The sequence below is a fragment of the Colius striatus genome, chromosome 2 (genome assembly GCF_028858725.1).
Source record: "Colius striatus isolate bColStr4 chromosome 2, bColStr4.1.hap1, whole genome shotgun sequence".
NCBI lineage: Eukaryota > Metazoa > Chordata > Aves > Coliiformes > Coliidae > Colius > Colius striatus.
This window is the reverse complement of record NC_084760.1, coordinates 10,516,025-10,538,876: the sequence shown is the minus strand read 5'-3', so window position 1 is coordinate 10,538,876 and position 22,852 is coordinate 10,516,025. Positions and strand designations below refer to the sequence as shown.

Genomic DNA, 22,852 nt, shown 5'->3' with positions numbered 1-22,852 from the left:
TTGACAAAAGTGGAGCACTCCAAAGTTTATTCTGTCCCAAGGAATGCCACTTCTTCTGCTGTTGTTAATTACTCTTATCACCACAATCTGAATATGCATTATTTGTCTTCGAATGTCTAATAAAAAAGTCTATAGAGTAGTGCTGAAAAAAATCATTCTAGTGAGAATGCTGTGCTGTTGATAAGCTAAACTCAGCCTACCATGAGAAGGCAAACAAATCTTTCTGTTTACTTTGTAAATAATCCATTAGCTAAACTTCTATTTTATGCTGGACGCTTGGTGCTTAACACTTGAAAGCACAAATACCCTTCATCTCCCTTATAACAGAGAAGAAACTTGTAAAAGGCCTTTGGTGCATCAACTTGTCTTGGTATTAATGTTTTGAAGAAACTCACTAGTACTATAGGAAATGTAAGTGGGCTTGTTTGTGTTGCTTAATACTCTGAGTGTCATTTCATTCTTTAAAGGGTTTAGAGGAGAGGAGGGGGAAAGGGGAGGAAGTCTTACTTAATTTGTTGCATATGTCCCGACGTGTTATACAACTAAGTGTATTATACCAGAAGACTAAAGCGGTCTGAGCTGCAGAAAACTCTGTGTAGCTCAAAACAGGAGAATAATCTGGCCAAGAGCAAGTAAAAAACTCAGTGAAACTTCCTCTCATATTATATATACACACACTTCCCCAGCTACAGCGAGTGTCCCTCACGTATCCCAAAAGAAATACATTGTAGACACCAAACATACTGTACTTTTACTGAGAGGCTTCATCAAACCATATGTGCAGACACTTGAGAAGATGAGAGTGTTAAGCTTCCTAGGGTCCTAGAGTCAAAGAAATTCTGCTGCCCCCCACTGCTAAGTAAGTGCACTCCTTCCACGGGGGGCAACATCTGCCGATCCGTCATGGTCCCACTTGGCGAGGACCCCAAGAAACTTCCTTGGGAAGAAACGATTTTCTCAGGACTGGCAGCCAGTTTAGGGGATGTGGAGAAGTTATATCCATAGAGAGCACAGGGACTGTGCAGTCTAAACGTGTTGTAGGAGCCTTGGTGGGTTTGATTAGTGGTGAAGGCATTGCTGGATGGGGACGGCATGATGTACTGGAGCTGTGGAGACATCCCTGAAATCTGCATGGACAAGCCAGTCTGCGGGCAGCTGAATGCATCCCCGTCATTGCCACTCATAGACATATTCACAGTTGTGCTACTTGACACACCGACATAGGAGGGAGTCCTCGGGGGTGCGAACGTCTCACTCGTTTGGTTTGTGAGCCTGTTGTAGGTTTCAGCCAGAGAAGTGCTGTATCTGTTCAGGGTCAAGCCTGAGCGGGCACAAGCTGTGTAGTCAGCTGGAGCAAGGCTACAGAGCTGGCTAGTGTTGGGACTGAGGTGGAAGGCTGGAGATGAGCAAGGGGAACCCGGTAAAAGATGAGGGTGGGTAGATGGCACTCCGCTGCCAGATCCCTGGAGCAAAGTAGAGGAACCTGCATTTCCTGGAAGAGAGTATTACAATGTAAGAAGCACGCTGGGAAAGGCTCACTTCCTAGGTGACAGACCAAGACCTCTGCCTTTTTTCCTTTTATGATAACCCTTGACATGAAACACAACACAAATACATTGAAAAACCACTGTACAGGGGGATGTGTGTGTCTGGAATATGCATATTTTTAAAAAGCAACCTGACGAAGAAAGTGAAGGTAATCACTCAGTACTTAGAGCTCCTGCCTGGAAGATTAACTACTCTTTATTTGACACTGGAAGGAGACTGCACAGCAGATAAGATGTAGCCAAGTAAATACCACATCACAGGAAACCTTCTTCAAAATGACACATTTTGTGTTGTCTGTGCACACCTGAGTACATTTCAAGCACTCTATGCTTGTCACTGAACTGGCCCTTCAGCTCAAATGACAGAGGCTCCCACGGTTCAACAGCTTCAGGCAAGTACACAACTTCAGAACAAACTTTCAGAACAAAACTTCAGAAGAAAAAACATCCAACTTAAAAAAAACCTGAGAACAAAACATCAGAACGAGTTCAGGAAAAGTGTAGGCTGAGTACTACCCATGGCTGCTTCATTTCTTGAATGGGTAGGTGGAGGTTTAGGTTTGCAGCAAATTGTTCATTTACTGACATCAGAACTTTTTACATGACTTTAAATGCACTGCTTGCTACAGGTAAAGCTTTTTCTCAGTCAAGAAACATTCTCTTTTTCTCAGAGACTGCACGTCCCTGAAAAACGAGCATACAAAAACTAATTTGAACCTTTCACAGTTTCCCAGGCAGAGAGCACTTAACAAGGAAGACTCTCCTGTTTGTGAATCACATTGACAATCAGACAGCTTGATGCTTCAAAGAGATAAACATTATCAATAAGTTACCAGGTTTTGGTGATAGGTGAGCTAGTAAAAGAAAAACACACTACTAGTGAAATCTGCCTGTTGCTTCCTGCTCTGTTGTCAGGAAACCGCAAGTTCAAAGCACCACAGACACCGCCACATTCCAGAAATCCTGGTGCAAAGCTGTCCTGGTTTTGGCTGGGATAGAGTTAATTTTCTTCCTAATAGCTGCTACAGGGCTATATTTTGGGTTTATGATGAACACACATGGATGTTTTGGTTATTGCTGAGCAGTGCTTGTGCAGCATCAAGGCCGTTCGTACCTCTTACCCTGACTTGCAGAAAGTGGGCTGAAGTGGACAAGAAGTTGGGAGGAAGCATGGCCAGGACAGCTGACCCCAACTAGCCAAAGTGCTATTCCATACTACAGGACATCTGCCCAGTATATAAACTTGGGGGAGTTGGCCAAGGGGACAGATCGCTGCTCAGGCATCGGTCAGCAAATGGTGAGCAATTGCATTGGGCATCACTTGTCTTTTTCTTGGGTTTTGTTTCTCTTAGTTACTATTAGTGTACTTCATTCTTCGTACTTTTACTATATTTTAGTTTAGAGTGGTTATTTTACTTGCTCTTATCTTAACCCATGAGCTGTGATTTTCTTTTCCCACTGCCCTCCCTGTCCTTCGGGGACACGAGTGCCTGTGTGGTGCTTCACTGTCAGCTCAGCTTGAACCACAACTGGACTTTCTGGCACCCAGTATGGGCCTCAAAGGGGTTAAGATAATATATTTTTCTTCCAACCTACATTAATGTCTCCACTACCTGAAGATGGGCACCTCCATCATTAACAACTAGGACAAATTTCTAATGGAATCTTTTGGTAAGTCTCTAAACCACCTTACTGTCCAAGGTACAGAAAACTACAGATCTTGCAAGGACCCCAGTTCCAATCCTCTGAACATCAACTTTAACAAGCTCCTTAACCTCAGGCAACAACAGAAAAGGAAGTGGGAAGTCAATGGCAGCAGCTCCTGTACCTTCAGTGCTGCTACACTGAGACAGGGCATACAGCTGGTCTGTCTCCTAGATGGATTAACTTCATAGGGAGTTGCTTTTCAGCCTTGCACACTCTGAGAAGGTATTTCAGGTCTGATGCTGACTTCTCACTATGAGTCTTTTTTTACAAGGACTGTCCCTCATTCCCATGCTTTGCCCAAAACTCTGCCAACCCTCATGCAACGTGTCTAGGACTTGGCAGAAAAACTCTTTTTTAATTGCCCATATCATGCACTGATAGTCACGATTTCTGGAAGGAGTGTGCTAAGGGTAAGATAACATAAGTGCTTTCTGTGTTTTTCCACATCTTTTGGATTTTTTCTTCTGAAGACACATAATGACTTTGCACTGAATTATCGAGAAAAGTAAGACGTTTGTAAACTGGGTAGCAGGAAATGTGAAGAACCCCATGCAGTATGTCTGATTTAGTTGGCAAAAGGCCAAGAGGTTTTCCATATGCATTGAGGTACTTCAGAAATAAAGGAACATAGAAAAGCGTGCAGAGACACCCTGCTCTGTCCAAACAAGGCCACTTAAGGATCTCTCCCTCACAGCACTAACTGCACCATGAGGAAAGTGGAAACCAAGAGGTTATGGGCTGAGGAGCAGGAAAAAGCAAAATGTAGAGGAGGTCTTTTTTTGGGTTTTTTTCAAGCCCCAGGATACAGATAGTTTGTTGAGACTTTCACTGAACGTTTTTCAGGTCTTTAAGAATCAAGAAAGCTTTCTGTGGAAGAAACTAATAAGCTTCCTAATATTTACTGATTACTTAAAAAGGACATTCCCTCTTTCATTCCTTTTTTTCTCTCTTAAACACAAATTCCTGCACTGAAGTTTTCATGTGTACAACACAACTCATCTATAAAATGATCTTTACCTTTTGAATCTAGCCTAAGCATAAAGCTAAGGAACAGGTTATTCCATCATTTACTAACTTGCATTCACCTCCACATGTGATCTGATTTATCTTGGCACCCTAACATTCTTATTGCCACAGTGGTCAAGTTAGCATTAGTTTTCCAACTTAGAATAACTCTGTGGAGACGTGATGGACTGCACTGGGGTTGGTTGGTGTCTTTTTCTCTACAAGTGACAAATTTACCTAGACTTTATTGTAAAGTATAATGAGTAAAGCTTTATATTCACGTGTTTTTCTTCTGAAAGAACACAAAAAGACTGTTACCTTGTTTGGGTATCCCAGGTATATCTTCAAACGTAAGTGTCCTCAGCGAAGGTCTCCAGAAGGCATAAGACTCTACCAGAGCTTCCAGACCCATTCTATTCAGGACAGAAACATCAGTGTCATGAAAAAAAAGCTGTATTTTGTCACTTGTCTCTGGATACTTCACCTCAGAAACATGTGAAAATTAGCAACATTTTAAGATTATTATGAAGTTCATTTAAGACCTTCATGTCCTTATCCAGGAGACCACTGTGATTTGCAGCCACTGGGCTGGCAGCATGCAAAGAGTTTCCCATTTCCAAAAGTCTAGGGTTGTTTGAGGGAGAAGTCTTGGCTAAAATGACATTAGATATTTTCATAATATGATATTTCCTTAAGAGCAATTGCTCTACCTGCCAAAGTGATGATCTTCTATTCCTGCCTACAACCAAGATGATCCACTGACAACTTCTATTAAAAAAGAATTCCCAGTGATTAGCAATCGTGCTTACAACATGAGCAAGTCATGTGTGATATTTTGCTACTAAAATGTACAAAGCAATGTTGTGTCTTGGTTACCATGTAAAGTGCCTTTAGAAATTAGAAATCTTCTGTCATTTTCTTTCAACAGTGTCATGACAAAACAGAAATTGTAGATATTGTGGCAGATAGTATTTAGAAGAATGTCTGTTTCCTGAAGGTAAAGGCTCATTTGTTTCCTGACATAATTGTATGAATAATGCTTGTCAGAGGTGTTAACTTTGCTGTTATTTTTGGCTGCTGGGCCACAGAAGCCTGTTAATTGTCAGCATCAGGTACACTCCAAACACAAGTGCTTGCCTTTGAGCAGCAGCACTCTTGTAAACTGGAATTATGCAAAACAGCACAATTTGAAGCTACCGACATGTTTTTCTGATACTGCTTCTTGCTCATTGCACTTCCAGCAGGATCACAAGTGTAGGGCAGGAAACATTTATAAAGTATTTATTAGCTGAACCTGGACTAAAAAGATAGCCTTCATTTTCTGCAGTAATGGTGAATTTTCATTTCTAGTTAAAGTGGAGATAAAAGCCACCTCCTGGAGGAGTGTAGCCAAGGCGATAATTTATACAAGATGCCTTCGAACAGTTTCCACATTTTATCACCACCCTAATTTATGCTATCAAATGGCCAAGTTTATTTAACAAAACAGTTATGTTTTTTCCTGAAGTATTTAAAGGGAGAAATTCTGGTCCTTTCCTGAGTAAAAGTTTTTATAGGGTCAAACTTAAGGCCTAACCGAAGAATGAAACTATTCTCAGCACATAAATTCTGTTGCACTTTGCAAATGCACAGGGAATGCTTTTAAAAGGTGAAGCTACTGATTTCTGCAAAATAGCCTGTGGGACCGAACAGGAATAACCTGAAAGGGAATATTTTTAATTAAACAGAACCATTGCAGGCGGCAGTGCAGAGTAAGATAGCTGCAATAATTAAAGCAACATTGAAAAGTTGGATATAATGGTACCACAGTATTTTTTTTACACTTTTGTGGCAGACTAAAATGCCTCAGTGGTAAAGACATATAAAGCCAGTTCCGAAACATTTTACAGAGGCTGGCTGTTCTGCTAGGAATAAGTTTGGTTTGGGCATTAGAAAAAAAGCGGGATATTTTAATTGAAAGATCATTATAGTTTATGGAAATGGATTAGGAGGCCAGTCCTGTAATTCCTAGCAGTCAAACTAAAAAAAAAAAACCAAACCTCCCTGGCTATCCACAGCCCTACAACTGGATTTGCAGTACTCTTACTGCACCTACATCATTCACGGGCTGTCCCATCACGTTAAATCCAGTTTGAAACTGGTTTCTGAATGATTCTTCCCTCGCTGTTTTTAAGGGCATCTTGTCTTGTTTCATATAACAGCATAGAAGAAATTCTACCACTTAAATTCAGTAGTTTCAGAGAAGTTGGGGTTTCACACTTCTTCAGAGGCTCCTTAGTAATTATTTTAGAGCTCTGCAATAAGCACGCACAGCAGAGACACTGCCTACAGAGAGCTCTCAGACAGGGCACGTACGGCAATGCTTTTCTTCCCCAACTACACATGGCATGTTTGCTTCCTCAGTCATTGCATTTATCTGGAAGTTGCTGTTCATTTTGAATTAGAGTGCTACAAAGGAGGACAAAACTCCAGTGCATCTGTCCAGTGCGACAGAGCGTGGCCAATTGTTTCTTGATAGAAGACCAAAGTCTTAGATATCAGCAAATCATCATAGAAGCACAGAATGGTAGGGGTTGGAAGGGACCTTTAGAGATCATCTAGTCCAACCCTCCTACAGAAGCAGGTTCACCTAGATCAGGTCACATAGGAACATGTCCAGGCAGGTCTTGAAGACCTCCAAGGAAGGAGCCTCCACACCCTCCCTGGGCAGCCTGTGCCACGGCTCCCTCACTCTCACAGTCAAATAGTTTTTTCTTATATTTAAATGGAACTTTCTGTGTTCCAGCTTCATCTCATTACCCCCTTTTCCTGTTGCTAGATGACATCAAAAAAAGGGCTGCCCCAACAGATGCAAATACAGAGTGCAAATGGAAAGGACACTCACGGTGAATTCCTGTCAATCTTTACAGCTACCCCATCCCTTCTATAACTGCACGTCTTGTGAAAACTACTCTCATTGGCCTTTATGTAGCTCTGGTGAAAGTGGAAAACAGGATCTAATGCTGTAGCCTTTGCTACAAAAAAAGAGAGCAGTTCAATAAAGCAGCTACTGAAAGATACCCTCTGAGCATTTCTAGCAGCACACATTCTGCTCCCTTCTCTGCAAGGCTAGGTCATAAATATAGCAGCTGTAGACACCAAACACAATGTGGTCACTGGAACTGATGTATAATATGCACCACAATTAAATGCTGCTTTTTTTAGCTGAAATGGTTTGACATACAATTCATAAGGCTTATGTATTTTGCATTAAACAGTCTTTGTATAAAATATGTCGTCAGTACTGGCAGCAGGGACTAGACCCAAGTCTCCACTTTGCACTACTCAGATTCTCCATTGCTATTTTGAAAGCTTCATGGATCAACAGAGAACAAGCAATTAATCAGTCCAATCACAACAGAGAGGTGGAAAACAGGCTCATTTCAAGGTCATCTAAAACCTAGTAGGAAAAGCACTCACCTAGGAAATGGATTTATAACTCCTCAGGCCAAAAAGACACTTGAACAAAGGTCTCCCACCTCCTAGGCAAGTGTACTAAACAAACTGCGTGAGGAGACTTATTTTCTCCTCAGAAAACAACAGGTCATTCATCTATACTAAATGCCACATACATGCAAGAGAACCTGTGCTTAGAGTTTGACACTAGTATAGCGCAATTCGTGTCCTCAGCCAGGAGAAAGAGGCAATTTTGGGAGCAGCCTGAAATCACACATTTGAGTATGGATTAACTCCACATGCAGCCTTCACAGTATGCTGCCACTTCCACAGAAGGGAAACTTGAGTACATGAGTCAAGCTGAGGCCAACCAGCTCTTGACTTACATGATCAGAACAGTGGGAACAGGAGTCCACCATGGAGAACACTACTGGGACACCTAAGTACTCCTTCAAGGAGTCTGAGTCCTTAGACTAATTTATCTGTAAATACAGGTATTCCCCTTGACCACATCCCTCACAAATCAATTCTGTCAGCAGTCACAAGCCCACCTCCTTCCCCAACACCTACCTGTTACGTCCTGAATCTCTGAACCCTTTGGCGAATGGATTCCTATCAATCTTCAGACGAGTTATCTGTGAATACAATTAGAGAAATTACCACCTGCAAATTCAGCTCAGCAACACACAAAAACACCTCTCCAGACAAAATTAAGCCAACAGCAGTGTAGAATCACCTTCACATTTGCATAGTTTAAGATGACTGCAAAATAATGGCCAACCTTCTGATCATTCTTTTTGCAAATCCCCAGAGAAGATAACAGGTATTTAATGCTACCAAATGGGAGGTCGGAAACCTTAGGAAAAATCTCCTGGCAAATGTCACTCTTCACCTAAAAAGAGTACACTGCCTGACTGCAATAAAATTGAAATTGAACTTTATTTCTGTACAGGTCAAGAAGGAAATGCGAAAAGAGAGATTATATCTAGGCTATTATCTTCCATACAAAAAAAAAGGCAACAGTTTTCCTTCCCTGCAAATACTTGCAATAAATGCAATAGGCATCAAAGAAATGTATTTCAGTATTTGCATGGTTTCTCTGCTCTTCTGTTTGTAAAGAGAGCAAGACACGTACAATTTCCAATCATACAGCTGTAATAACTTATGTGGAATTAATAAAATGTCACAACACTAACTATGGTGTCATTATGTATGTAAATACTTAAACAAGTTGTGGTAAGTGCCAAACACTGAGTCACGCAACCTGCAGTTTACTTCTGACTTTCAGTCTGTGTGGACCCAGATAAATTGCAGTTAATAATACATGCTGAATGCAATTAATGAAAACACCTCTAACTTTCTTCAGACCTCAGCTTCTCCATTAAGGTCCTGGGAGTTCTGAAGTCACAAGATTCGGGGAGAAATGCGCTTTAAAAAGTCTTCCCAGACATGTATCAATATTTAAAGGTACAAACACACCTTTAAAAATTAGACTCCCCTTTGCCTAATGCTTCAATGCTGTATTTATCATTAAGACACCGTTAAATATGCTAATTAGAGCACATGATCTCTGTACAAGAATGACTTTGTACATGCAGCACCTAGTCCCCACGGCCTGAAGTCTCAACTACAGCCTACAGACACTGCTGCAATACTACTAGTGAAAGTAATACTTGTAATATGAAAAGGGTTCAGACAATGCTTTTTAGTAAGTGCTATAATAAAAGTATCTGCTCTTCTTTTATCTCTTACTTTCCTGGTCTACTCTGAAAAGCCTGTAAAGTGCTAAGCAGAAAGCCTGAGTTACCTGTTGATTTTGGTAGGCTGTGACAGTAGTAAAAACCGTCTCTGGGAAGGAGAAGGCTTTCACCCCTTCTCCTGAAGGGATAGGCTTGACAGGGGACAGATCATCTCCACAGTCTTTTCGGATGACGTGGACACGAGGTTGGTATTTATGCATAGAGTGAAGGATAATCTATCGAGTCAGGAAAGGAAAAAGATAACATTTATTAGAAAGGACACCCTGCTGTTTCAGGACTAATAGCTTTTTGGAACAGATTATGGTATGTGTTTACCATGCGACTTACTGGAAATCAAATGTTTTCTTTAACCTCTGAAGGTTCTTATTACAGTAGTCTAATCCCTGTGCATTTATGTTATTGCCAACCCTAAGCATTTAAAAATTACGACCTGGGAACTCCAAATTCAGAGACTGGCTCAATTGAGGCTGGCTCAAAAAAGAAAAGAAAAAAAAATCAGGACTGAAGTCCTGGTCTCACTGGAATTAAGAAAATTTTGACACTTTTTTTCCACTGGAGTCTGGATTTGATCTAACAGGATTAACAGCAGCAGCAGCAGCATTTGCCTTTTGTTTTTGGAACCTCTGGGATATGCTTGGAGCGACTTTTTTCCTGACATCCCGAAGGCTGTAAACATATCTTGTTTTGAACGTAAGCTGAGACTCTCACACTCTGTAAGAGCAGAAACCTAAAATTTAGTACCAAAATCCACAACTGTTAACAACTTTAGATTTCTAATACACATATAGTATCATCACATAAACCGCTCCCAGCATACAAAACCTCAATTAAGAACCAAGTATAAACAAGATGTTTATCAACCCAGAGGGCACAAAATTAAACACAGAAATATCTTTTTGGTATTGCTCTCAAATTTTAGAGATTTAAAACAAAGAATTTTCCCTCTATTTTACTCCACTTCAGCCAACCACTACTAAAATAGCAGATTTAAAAAAAAAAATAATTGGAAGCTCAACTATTATTGTTGGAAGGCCTAAGAAATTAGTAACTCAATAAATAAGTAGTCCTATGGCTATTGGCCTATGAAACCCCTAATCAACATTCAGTGGAAGCTTTTTAATTTCCTGCTCCTTGAACAGCCTCAGAATGTGCGTGTGCTCAGGCACTTGACAAGAGCCCCGATGCCAGATGCTGTGGAAGTTCATTCATCCAAATGACACAGAGGACATTACATTCATTTGGATAAAGCAGAGTTTGCCTAGTTTAATATACCTGGTCATGGGCACATGACATGACCTCATTTTAGATAAGCCAAGTTTCTGGATAATTTGGGGTTTTATTAGCATGTAAGTAAAGTTTTGACAGTGACATCACAAGCTCAAATCAATTTGCTCAGGGAGTGAGCACCTTATGGCTATTCTCATATGAAGCCTTTTCCCAGGTTCTGAAATCTTGCACAGTGTAAGATTTTTATCATGCAAACGTGTATTCTCTTTTACAGCACTCCTTTCAGTTCTCTCCTAGCAAACAGCTAGAAAACGAAAATGTAGAGAGGACTGCACACTCCCGATACTGTTTGCCTGTGAACACACGGTGATTCCAAGGGAGGTGCTGGTGGAAAAGAAAAAAATGACTGAGGAAAGCTCTGTTCCACTCTTCAAAGCCTCTGCTGTTCTGTGCCTTGCCATCTGCATGGGTACCACTGAGTGTTCCATGTTCTCCTCTCACCCTGACTACTTCAATCCAATGCAATAACTTCAACACAATGATAATCCAGGCAGCTCTGCTCATGTATCAAAACCAGTGAAGTCACAGCAGCATAGAGAGGAACACCTCCCACACCTTACCTGGGTGGCTACTACAGCCAAACTGATCCTTGTCATGTCTTAAGAGCAATTTGTTTTGGCTCTGTGCTATACCGAAATTTCCTGTGCTGACACGCTATTAGACAACTAGCAAATCATAGAATCACAGAACAGTAGGGGCTGGAAGGGATCTCTAGAGGTCACCTAGTCCAACTCCCTGATAAGTAGGCTCACCTCAATCTATAGTAAGAAATCTTTTTTTCTTGACTGTGCACCATGTCTTGTACAATGGGATCTTTGTTAAAGATCTGGGCTCTGAATCATAAATAAACAATACACAACTGTAGACCCCTAGTGAATTAAAGACCAATGCTACAAAGATAAGACATAAAAGGAGAGAGAGGTGCAACACCCTCTTCAAAAACACTTAGCTCTATTGTTTTAAGCATCAGCTAAAGCTACCATGAAGAAAAAGCTACGGAAAAGGAGATCCCAGCTTTTCATTTCACAGTGCTTGCACACTTAACAGCAGAAATGGGATCTGACAGTTTATCTGCAGAAGCAGTAACCTTCCCTTCATACCCTTAAAAGTCAACAACAACAAAAAGAACCAAACAGAACAAGTCCCAGCAAATGCCAAGCACAAACTGGCATTGCTTTCGACTCAAACTGGAAGAATCTGCCATTCTCTACAAAACCCTCACAGGGCAAGACCAAAACCTCTCCTGCCAAATGTAAAATTACACTTTGACCACAGCAGCTGTCAAGTCCTCATTATCAGACAGAAGGCAACACAGCGGAAGCCAGCAGGTAGGCAGCAAGGCAAGGCAGCAGCCTGGCTGAACAAAGGCAGCCAAGGCACCTGTAGACACACAAAACTGGGATTGCCTCTGGGATTAGCTTTGGGAATCCCTTTGCAATACAGCTGTTGAGAGAAGCTGCTGTGCCAAGCTGCATAAGCCATGGCAACCAGCACAATTCTCTGGTATCTCAGTGATGCACAGACTATCCAGCCACTTTCCCACCTATGGCACAGTCCTCCATGGTGTTTTCACCAAAAACCCTCCTTTATCCTCCCTGCAAAGCCCAAGCTTTCTGCAATCAGGGAAGCCGAGGAGTATGGATTCTCACTTCACAAAGACAAAATCTGCAAGTGCAAATGCTGATGTTTCCCATCTCTTCATTGTGACAAGAACATGTAACTGCCCATTGACTGTAAGCAGAGCTTGCTACTTGGAGCCAAGTCTGGGCAGAGTAACAGTCCGCTTCTGCTTCCAGCCTCACCCCACTTTCAGATTGGGGGTGGGGGGAGGGGAAACTAATCACCAAGAACACGCTAACAGCCTCATTTGCACTAAAAGTTAAAAGATGTTCCTCTGCATAAAGGAACCCTGAGTCAAAAAGCATGGAAAATAACATTAAAAATATTGACTTTTCCCCTCTACTGAAATTCAGATTAAAAACTGCATCAAAACTGAAAAATCAGCCAGCTCTAACCAGCCGGAGGGAGAGAATGCTTTTACAATGCAGCACTTAGTCCACAGATGAGAGAAGGATGAGAAGCATTAACACACAGTGTCCAGACCACACACTTCTCAGCGTCAACTGCAAAATGCAGGTTTACTCTTCCTTATCCTCACAACTCAGATGAAAGAAACAAACATCACATTTCAATGATGCCATCAGGCCTTAGTGCCTCTGTAAGCACGTAATCTTTCCAAAGTAGGGAATTCACGCTAGGATCCTCTTTTGAGATCATAAACACATGAGGAAAACACATCCTTCCAAATTCTACCTCATCCCCTCAGCCTGCAAGTGGAACCCACGTATCAAGAGTGTCCTACGTGCAGATGTACTTCAAAATCTCTCCACGGAACAACGCTATAAAACTACATCGTCACAAACTCCCACTCAGAACAATGATGAAAAGAGCAGCAGGCAGCAAGGAGCCCGGAAAGCGTTCAAGCAGCCAAGCAAGTCGTCTTAGAGATGGCCGATCTCCTTTCACAAGAAGCTAATAAGCCAATGCAACGAAAGGAGAGATGGCTACCAGGAACTACCACTGTATAAATACTCCCCAGGAGTACTGCCTTAATGTCTGCCTGCAAATGCTGTCCCCATTCCCATGGACGTGGGTCACTTCTCCCACTGATTCTGAGTTAATACTCTGGAACAGGTAAAAAGGCTCTGGGATGATCTCATGCGAGCTCCCTACCTCAACATCTGCAAGATCAAAACCCAGCCCCGGGACTTGAACACAAAAACTCTGCAAAAGCCTATACCTCTGAGGAGCATGAGAAGAATAAAGGAAGGATTTTGACATGATTTAAAGCCCCAGGATCGGAAAGCACAGAAGGCACATCCAAAGAACAACTGCTAAAGTCTAACACTGCTTGAACTACTGGAGGAATGATGGTAAAGCAGAGAACTGCCAATGAGGGTTCTCTGAGCCATTCTGCCTAAGGAGGGGGGGAAAGCCCCGGCTTTCTAATAGACTAATAACCAATCTCCCATACAGAGGTGAACACTTGATATAAAAACAAGTACTTGCGGGACAGTACAGCCTTGACCTCTAGCTCTTCTAATCCCCCATCCCTCCCTGCTACCCTCTTGAGAAAAATGGTTCCTTCCTGCTTATGAAAAACAATTGTTTTTTATATTCATCACAAAATATGATTATTCGTTTTCCATTATTGCTGGAGGCATTCAGAGGCTACACAGCTTTTTCAATACAGCATTCCACACTACCATAGCTTTAAAAGAAAAAATGTACCCATTGGAAGAGACACTTTTCTGCTTTCTGCTTTTGCCTTTTCTGGTAATTATGAATGACATGTTTGCAATTTCCCAGATTTGAGAAATACGAAATTATTTTACAGTCATCCTTCTTTTGTCCTTTTATTTTAATACTTCAATTTCCATTTTGGGGAGGAGGGGCGCTGCTCTAGTTCAGAATCAGTTCAATGTGTCTCAAGTCACTGTACTTACGGCTTTGCTTCACCAGTTTTCAAATCGAAAGACTTCACCATAGACCAGAAAATTTATATCCCCCCACACACTATGTGCTGTGTACACTACACAGGTTTTAGTTCAGAATAAAAGCAAAGCTAGGATTTGGGATGGAAAAACACAGTAGTCCTCCATAGAGCTGAGACTTCATCACAGGGCAACGTGCGACTGCAAGTGCACGGGTGGACCACAGCACCCACATCTGGCCCCTCTGAAAGGAGGGAGTGCAGAAATCAGCTCTCCATTGGAAAAGAGACTTTTAAAAAAGACCTCACAATAGACTCAGAGGAAGTGACTCCCACTTAAGAGGCCCAAATACACAAATGCTGAGGAAACCAAGGGAACTGTATGTGTCAACCTGAACTTGAACGGCCACTGCCATGTGAGACCCCACAACTGTAGTTCTAGAAAGAAGCGAGAAACCCCATCTCACTTAGAAACCTAAAGAAAAGAAAGTACTGCTAACTTAAGAGATGTGAATAACCCTATGTTCTTTTTTAAGGAGTGCAATAACATTATGAGTGGTAGTACACAAAAGGGAGAAGCTTATTACCCTCCTCACCACATTTGCTAGCCCAATACAGTCAGTTTCTTGTATTCCTGTCTCCGTAACATAAAAGCTGTAGCTCCTGCACAATTTGACCCGAGTTTCACGTTCATTTCCTTTGTAAACACAAAGGTGGGGAAAAAAGGAAAGTTTCATCCTTAAAGTTGGACTTGATAAAATACCTGGCTTAACGTTAGAGGGGTACAACTTCACTGAACCATGTACGTAGGATAAATGTGCTCTGTGCCAGGTAAGTTTTCTTTCACTCTCTTCCACAAAGGAGAAAGCATCCTGGTTAATAAATTGGGCTAAGCTAAGGACAATGGAATTCACATCCTGTCTCAAAACTTGCTTCCAACATCTTAAAACTCTACCACTTGGAACTCGATGCTCTTTCTGACAGGAAGCCAACATTTGCCATTTATTACAGGATTTTGCAAAATTAAAGACTTCACCCCGACTCAAAACAATTCCCTTTCTTCAATTATTTCCTAAGGTGTCAAGTAAAACTATTTTAGGGATTGCTGGAAAGATACTGGCTTACATCTGTCATGTTTCAACAGTTTTGAAGAGAAAAGGAAATATTAACATAACACATTTTGTCACATTAGATAATGTCATAACTAAACAATTTAGAACTTGCAAACAGAACACTCATACTGCATACGTCTTCGCCAGTTTTTTCAGAAGTAATGAGCCTCAGCTGTGAAAGGGTCTTGCTTCATAAGGTATGTAATAAATCATTATCGGAGCAAACCCAGCTCCCATGTTGTTCGTTTTTGACTGCAATTATTACCACCTCATGGGATTTCACACAAACGTTTAGGTTAAGAAAATAGTTAAGCGTATTTTTATTCACATGAAGTTATTACACACTATTAACGTTTCTTCTAGCCACTTGTGAATTTAAGCATCCTTTTTGATCAGAGCAGGAGTTGCAAGTAACATGCTCGGTGGGAAAACATGACAGCAATTCTGCCCCTTCGTATTAGGCAATTTAGCCTTGTAAAGCCTTACTTTGCAGAAGGAGTTCTGGTTTTGAGGGGGGAGTAAAACAGCAGGCTCTAATAAGCAGTTAATTACGGGAGCAGAAAGTAAGCAGACTGTAGATCTGGACGGTAAAGTTCCAAAGCAGCTTTGAAAAGTCAAGCCTATTTCTGGCACCCTGAAGCCACACTTTAGGGCTGAGCAATGTGCCTACATAATAATACCGCAGAGGAGCAAGTACTCACATGCCCTTGATCATCCAGCTCATTATTGGTAAGCTTCAGTTTGTCGAAGCTGATCACTTGTCTCATCCACGTCTCCCCGGAGGCGGGTGAATCGGGGTGAATATAAACACGAGGCGGTACCGGGGAATCAGCATTACCAGCCACCATCCACTTGGAGCTATGGTAAACATACCTAGGAAAAGCAAACAAATACCTCTAACCAAACAATTTATCAGATCAATTCAGCACTAATAGATTAGGGCCCATACATACAGCAGGAACCAACCAAATAACAAAACGTGAAAGGATAATAAACGGAAGGAGGGTGTTTTTCAGTTTCAAAACATAGCTGTGGTATCTGGAAAAGTAAGGATAAAAGACAAGCTCTGATCTGACCTTAAGGCTTCCCGAAGTCTATAACAGCCTTAACACAAGGCTCCACACTGAGCTATAAGCTGGTGTCAGTTCATTGATTGCTACAGCTCTGCTCTGACTAAGCATCAGCACAGAAGAATCTGGTCCTTCATTTATCAAATCGAGTAGTAATTCCATATTTGGAAGATTTAACATGTAGAGTCTAATATAAGAGACTATAAATAATGTTATTGAAGAGAAAGAACACTACAATTGGGAAAAATAATGAAACTTATGTCAAACTACGCTCTTGCTGTTTCTGTGAGACCATATTAATTTTCTTGAATAGTATTGCAGAAAGGCTTAAAAATGAAAAAAAACACACAGCCCATATTTCATTTGATAGGCCAACGCTGACCAAGTAATTTTCTAATAAAAATAGTGCCTGCTTTGGTAGAAAACTGATTTCGAAGGCAAACACTTCACAGGACAATTTAAAAAGCAGCCATTAAAAACTTCAAGGTATCTTTTCTAGTAGAACAAAATTCCTGTAACAGCTATATTTTTTCCATAAAAACAAGAGACACTTTATCAAGTAATTTGTTTGTACAATCCAGTCCACCATTAGAAAAAGACAAACAACATAATTGGAAATGAAAACAAAGTGATCCAATACATGCGCCGCTCTGTACAATTCGTATCAAGATGTAAAACTAAGATCTAGACTGGTGTTGAAATGTCCTCCTGGAGACAATTTCTCATCCCCAGCCCACAGAGTCAACTGTTGTAACATTTTCCATGTATTTTGTATTTGTTGTTTTACATTAAATACATGCTTTCTCTACAAAACTAAATAAACTCTTAAACACAAAATATTTTGAGCTTCAGCTTCTCAATATTTACAATCAGGTCTAATTTTGCTAGAAATTTAAACCTAGCTATATTTTTTTTCATTTCCATTTAATTTTGCTACCTGCTCTGACAGCTCTGAGAGCTTTCAAGCTCTGAAAGCTTCGTATGTGACTGCTGTTCTATCTTTCTAATCTAAAGGTCTGCAAGACAGTTTGTAAAGCCACATAAACAGCCAAAGTTAGGTAACGGTCAGTAGGGGAAATAAAAAAAGCATAGATTGCAGAGCAAGGAATGAAAAGTGGAATCAAGTAAAATATGTGGAACGTTAATATTTAGCAGGAAGATTAAAGGCATGATACTAGTACATGATCACAGAAATTTAAGTTTGCCAACTAAGAAAACACTGCCCTTCATTCGACTTTGGTTAAGTTACCTCGGTTATCTGAGCACCGCTGGGCAGGCGATGCAGCTCACTAGGACTGTATTTACTTTACATGAAGTGAGGTCTCAACAACTCAATTCAATATAACTGGTTTTCATTTTTAATCTTAACAGTTTTATTCAATTTGGAATAATTGCCTCACTTTTGCTATGAATTAAGGAATGGCTCAGACCTGCTAGGAATTATACGCTTAGATTGCTAAGTAAACGCACACGTGCAACACAAAGTAAGAAAAGGGGGTTCATTTGAGCTGCACTGGTCCAAAGACAAAAAAAAATGCTTTTTTTCCCCCTCTGTGGTACAGTCAGAAAAGCCTCCCCTAACTGTATGTACTGGACATCCTCAGCACCAGAATCTGCACCTTGCTGAAAAACACACAATCTAAAGCAGTTCTAAGAAATGTCTTAAAGACCGCAAGAGAAAAGGGCAAAATTGTTGTCAATGAGGCAAGGGCACACAAAAAAACCACAGGGTGGTGTTTGCTGAGGAAATAAGGCACCATTCCTGCAGAAGCAACATTTTAGGCTTACTCTGAACTATTCGTAGTTCTACAATTATATCTGCCATGGCTTTCCCTATATTATAAGTATAGGGTTGAAACAATCAAACCAGCAATTGGTAAGGACCAGATTCTGCCTCTACTGAGCTACTTGGCCAGGCTCCTCCTGGCTACTACAGAGTATGGGATAGCATCTGTAAAGCAAGACCTACAAAACGTCTGTAACTCACAACAGCAACTGCTGCGGGCCCAATCCTGCCAGCATTTCTACAAGAGCTGTGGTTTTTCAGCAGAGTCCAGCTAAATCCCTCAAAATGTGACTGTCCTTCCAAAATAGTGAGTTCCAGTCCATAACTGATACTCTTAAACAGCTCAAGAACAAGTACTTTTGCTCCTCACGTTATTCATCAGGATATAATGTAATTAATTCTTTAAAAAACAGTAATTAGAAACATCACTCTGTGAATCTAAGCAATCAAACACCCGAGTGATAAACAGCCTTTCAATTCAATCATACAACCAATTTGAAGCAAGACCAAGACAGCTTATATGCTGTTAACTCAGACACTGATACTATTAATGTTATTCATTAATGTTAATACCGTTTAGCACTAGAAAAAAAATGTGCATTTTCGTATTTATTTGTTAACTGGAAATAACTGCCAGTGGCATAAGCAATAAAATAAAGTAACATTTTCTGACTGCACTGAAACTGCACTCTCTCTGAAAGCCAAAACCTGAGCATCTGCCCACAGTACATACACAAGGCACACGTGTGAAGAGCCACGACAGAAATCTCAGTTGGTTTTGCACACTTGGCACGACTTATTTTTAAATGCACGGGGATGAAACCAGGAATCTGAAGGAGAGATAGACACGACCTTCTTTCTGCTAATTTAGATAGTGTTAACGTTTTCTCCCAATAGCCAAGCTCCCTATGGCTCCCATTGTATGTATTTTTTTATGCCTTAAAGTCACCATACCTGTATCTTTTGTTATCCACTGGCACAATATCCATAGCAATGTAATACTGCTGATGTGGGTCTAAACCTGAGATCTTCACTCTCATTGCAGGAAACATCCGCCTGAACATGGAAAGAGAGAGGTCATGTTTAATATGAAACAGACCAGGGAATGGTTGTTTAGGAAAAGTAACTGGTTCGTGGGGTTTTTCTCGTTCTTCCTTTTAGCCTACAGAGTCCTTCTGGCCGATTATAGTTACGTAGCTATGAAATGGCTCATTCGATATGTCAGAACAGATTTCTAATGTGCATTTACTCGAACAATGCTTCATATGTTTCGGGACACGCTTTGGGAGTACAGCTATTACCACATCATTTCAACTTTATTGTTAGACAGTAAATCACATGGGTTTGCGATTTTAGGAGTACTCGTTTGAGGTATCAGCTAGAAATATATGTCTGGAGATGTGCAAACATCACCTCCACCCAGGAAGATCAATACTTAACAGCAATGCAAATTGCCACCGAAGTTACAACTGACACCAGCAAAAGGTGTAGCAGTTCTGTCGCGGCAAACCAGAAAGCTGAATCCACGGTGATACAATTGCAACACCGCAAGGATGCAGTTATAAAAGCCAACGTGCCACGCTGTAACCCAACAATGTGCTCTTTATTGAGACGGGACTTCCTGTCTGCAACTTACTAAAGGTGAAGTGCAAGAGCTACTCCGGCTTTCAAAGATATAGTAAAACTTTTTTATTGAAAGCAGAAACGAATCTACGAGGTAATTTCTCAAGAAGAAGAAGAAAAAAGCCCACTCCAAACCAAAAAACAAACGTTCACGATTTAGATCATTCCGGGGAGAAAACGGAGTAATCGACTGATACGATGGTTTTAACGTTAAGAATAAAATGTGCTTTTTAGCTCACGTTTTGCATGCCTTTGATCAACAAAGTTTTTCAAGCCAAAAAGAGAAATGTCCTAGTGACGAGCTGACTGCAAGCTAATGAAAAGTAGTGTTTTACATTTTATAAACCTGAAAGCCTTTCCAGTTTATTCAGTATTTTCTGCTATTCTGAAAAAAACCCATATATATATAATTATGTCTATTATTATATATATAAATCAATTAAAAGTCATTACTGGAATGAAAAATCCTATCTCGGTTATTTCTGAATAAGCAGAACCTGTCTGTGGTTAAGTAAGGGTGTGGGGGGGGTTCACTGTTATTTCAGTGCACCTGTAAGATAAAACAGAAATTCCCCGACTGGACTCAAAGACAAATGTTGCTTTGTGCTGTTTAAGGCTGCATTTCAATCATTAAGAAAGCCTCTCTGAAAATGTAGAAGGTAGCATATGGACTCAATAAAATGTGTTTTTGTAATTTCTAATAAGTTCAGATACTTTCATACTACCCAGGTTTTTACCATGTGTATCCACTGGAAAGGGGAAAAGTTTCCCTTCAGAAGGACGCGGCTCTCCCAGACCTCGCCCTAATGAACAGGAAACCCGAAACGCCACATGCTCCCGTGCCCATCTAAAATTATCGCCATCTACCTGCCTCGTAAATCTCGGGGGTTCCCCTCGACCCACCCTCCCCCGCCACACACGGGTTTTTGCCCGCTTTGATGTGCCCGGCCGCCCCGGGAGGAGAGCCCGGGTGGCGGCCCCGCCGGTGCCCGTTACCTGCCCGCCTTGGTGATGATCATCTCGGTGCCGATCTCGTGGAAGCGCTTCCAGAGCTCGGCGCCTTGCAGATCCACCCGCGGAGCCTGCGGCGTGGGCAGCGGCGAGCCGGGCCTCGAGCCTTTGGGGGAGCCGCCGGGGGAGGCGGGTGGGGAGGCCGCCAGGAAGCCCTCCTCGCAGCCGCCTGCGGAGAGAGCGGAGGAAGCGAAAGGGGCTGGGAGAGCGCCGACCTCCCGACGGAGGAAGCTCCCTCAGCCCGAGGATGACCCTGCCACCTCTCCAGCGCGGCGGCGGGGACGGCTTGCACCGCTCCCGGGCCTGGGCCGCGGCCTTGCACGCCGAAAGGGAGGCTACTGGGACGGCCGGGCTGCGAGAGGGGCTCCTCGACGTGGAGCCCGTGCCGAAGCTGGCGGCGGCGGGTCCGTGGTGCGGGGCCGGCGGTGCGTTTCGTTTGGGCGCGTTCAGCCTGACCGCCGCCTGCCGCGGCCTTCGGCCCCCGCTGCATGAAAACGCACTCCCGTCCATGCACGGTAAACTACAGCCGCACGCACAGATGTGTGTGTGCTAAACACACGTACACACATGCGGTTGGAGATGCACTTCTAGCAGCGCACGTAGACATCTGTACGGTATAAACGCTTTCCCTTCACCTCGGAAACAAGCCCCCAGCTGTTGCTCCGCACCGCCAACCCCGACGCAGCCGGCCCGCTCCCCGGGGGCCCGCGGGGAGTGCGGCCGGTTATAACCCCGGCGGCTGGGGGGACGGGAGTGCCCATGCAGCGTGGAAAGACAGAACGGATAACGGGGAACCAGAGTGCCGGCAGCGGCTGGGGAAAGGGAGGGGGTGCCGGAGGAGCGGGCCTCCTGCCCGGCGGGCACGGCAGGAGGCGGGCGCGGGCAGCGGCGGGGCGCGGGGCGGCACTCACCGGCGGGGGCGCGGGCGGCGCAGCCCAGCTCCATGTCGCCGCAGGTCCTGCCGGCGGCAGCGGCGGCGGCGGCGGGGGAGCTTTTGGTGCAGCAGCCGCTGCCCCCTTCGTCCTCCGCCGCCTCGTCCTCGCCGCCCAGCTTCCGCCGCTTGGGTTGCCGCGGCGGCGGCTGCTGCTGCTGCTGCTGCTGCTTCTCGGCCCCGATGAGAGCCTCCACGGAGAAGGCGTGAGCCTTGAGGCTCATGGTGGTGCCGGGCGAGGACCGCCGCTTGTCGGCCATGCCCGCCCCCCTTACAGCCCGCGCATCCAGGCGCGCCGCGGCCGCCGGCACCGGCACCCGCGCCCGGCCAGCCGCGCCGGCCGCCCTCCCGTCCTCCCGACCACGCAGGCAAGGGGCTGGGGCTTTTCCTCGCCTTTCTTTTTAAATCCGAGTTATCAGCCAAGTTTTTTTTTTTGAGGGGGGGGTGTTGGGTTTTTTTAAGAGGAAAAAAAAAATCTATTCCCTTCTGCAGATGCGCTCCTTCTCTCCCCCTCCTCCTCCTCCTCCTCCACGTTCTGCCCCGTCTGATGGGCCAGGCAGGACTGACATGGGTAACAAACGCTCTGCGGACACAAATTAGGGCTTGTAATTGAAATTTGTTGCCTTGATCTGTCAGCACTTCCAGGCAGGAGACCGGTGGGAAGAACTCGCTCATTAGTGTCACTGCGGCGGCGGGGGCAGGGCGGAGCCGCGGGGCGGGGGCTGAGACGGCCCGGCCGCCCGCAGCCCAATCAGCGCCGACGCGGCCCCGCCGCCCCGGGCCCGGCCCCGCCGCCCCGGCCCGCCGCCCTACCAGGGGGCCCCGCCGCCACGGACGGGAGTCTTGCGAGAGGGGAAGTAGGCAAGGACAGCCATGCCGCCCCGCGCCCCCCGACAGATGAACCCCACAATAAACTTTAACGGGAATATCGCCCACCCCTTTTTCTTCGCATCCCCCCCCGTGGGGACTGGGCTGGCCGGTAGCCCCAGTTCCCACCGAAAGGCAGAAGGAAGGGGGGGTTCCTCCCGGGCCGCTGCGTTTGGCTTGGGAAAACCGTTCGAACTTAAAGAAAAACGATGTTATGC

At 43.5% G+C, this 22,852-nt stretch overlaps 1 protein-coding gene across 1 annotated transcript; it reads right to left on the bottom strand.

Moving 5' to 3' along the window:
• Positions 1-648: 648 nt before the first annotated feature.
• TBX18 (T-box transcription factor 18) lies at positions 649-22,027 on the bottom strand. The gene is made up of 8 exons (XM_061990344.1): positions 21,748-22,027; positions 20,822-21,005; positions 19,157-19,258; positions 16,048-16,219; positions 9,502-9,669; positions 8,265-8,329; positions 4,578-4,672; positions 649-1,492 (listed from the first exon to the last, which is right to left on the bottom strand). The coding sequence occupies exons 1-8, from the start codon at positions 22,025-22,027 to the stop codon at positions 768-770; spliced, it is 1,791 nt and encodes a 596-aa protein (XP_061846328.1). The 3' UTR covers positions 649-767.
• Positions 22,028-22,852: the final 825 nt, after the last annotated feature.

What these genes read in the sequence shown, in the direction of transcription:
- TBX18 (XM_061990344.1), bottom strand. Translation starts at nt 22,027, where the DNA reads ATGGCCGACAAGCGGCGGTCCTCGCCCGGCACCACCATGAGCCTCAAG. An exon ending in CGCCGCCCGCGCCCCCGCCG is followed by an intron (nt 21,006 to 21,747) that starts GTGAGTGCCGCC and finishes CTCTCTCCGCAG; the next exon opens with GCGGCTGCGAGGAGGGCTTC. An exon ending in GTGGATAACAAAAGATACAG is followed by an intron (nt 16,220 to 19,156) that starts GTATGGTGACTT and finishes TGCTTTTCCTAG; the next exon opens with GTATGTTTACCATAGCTCCA.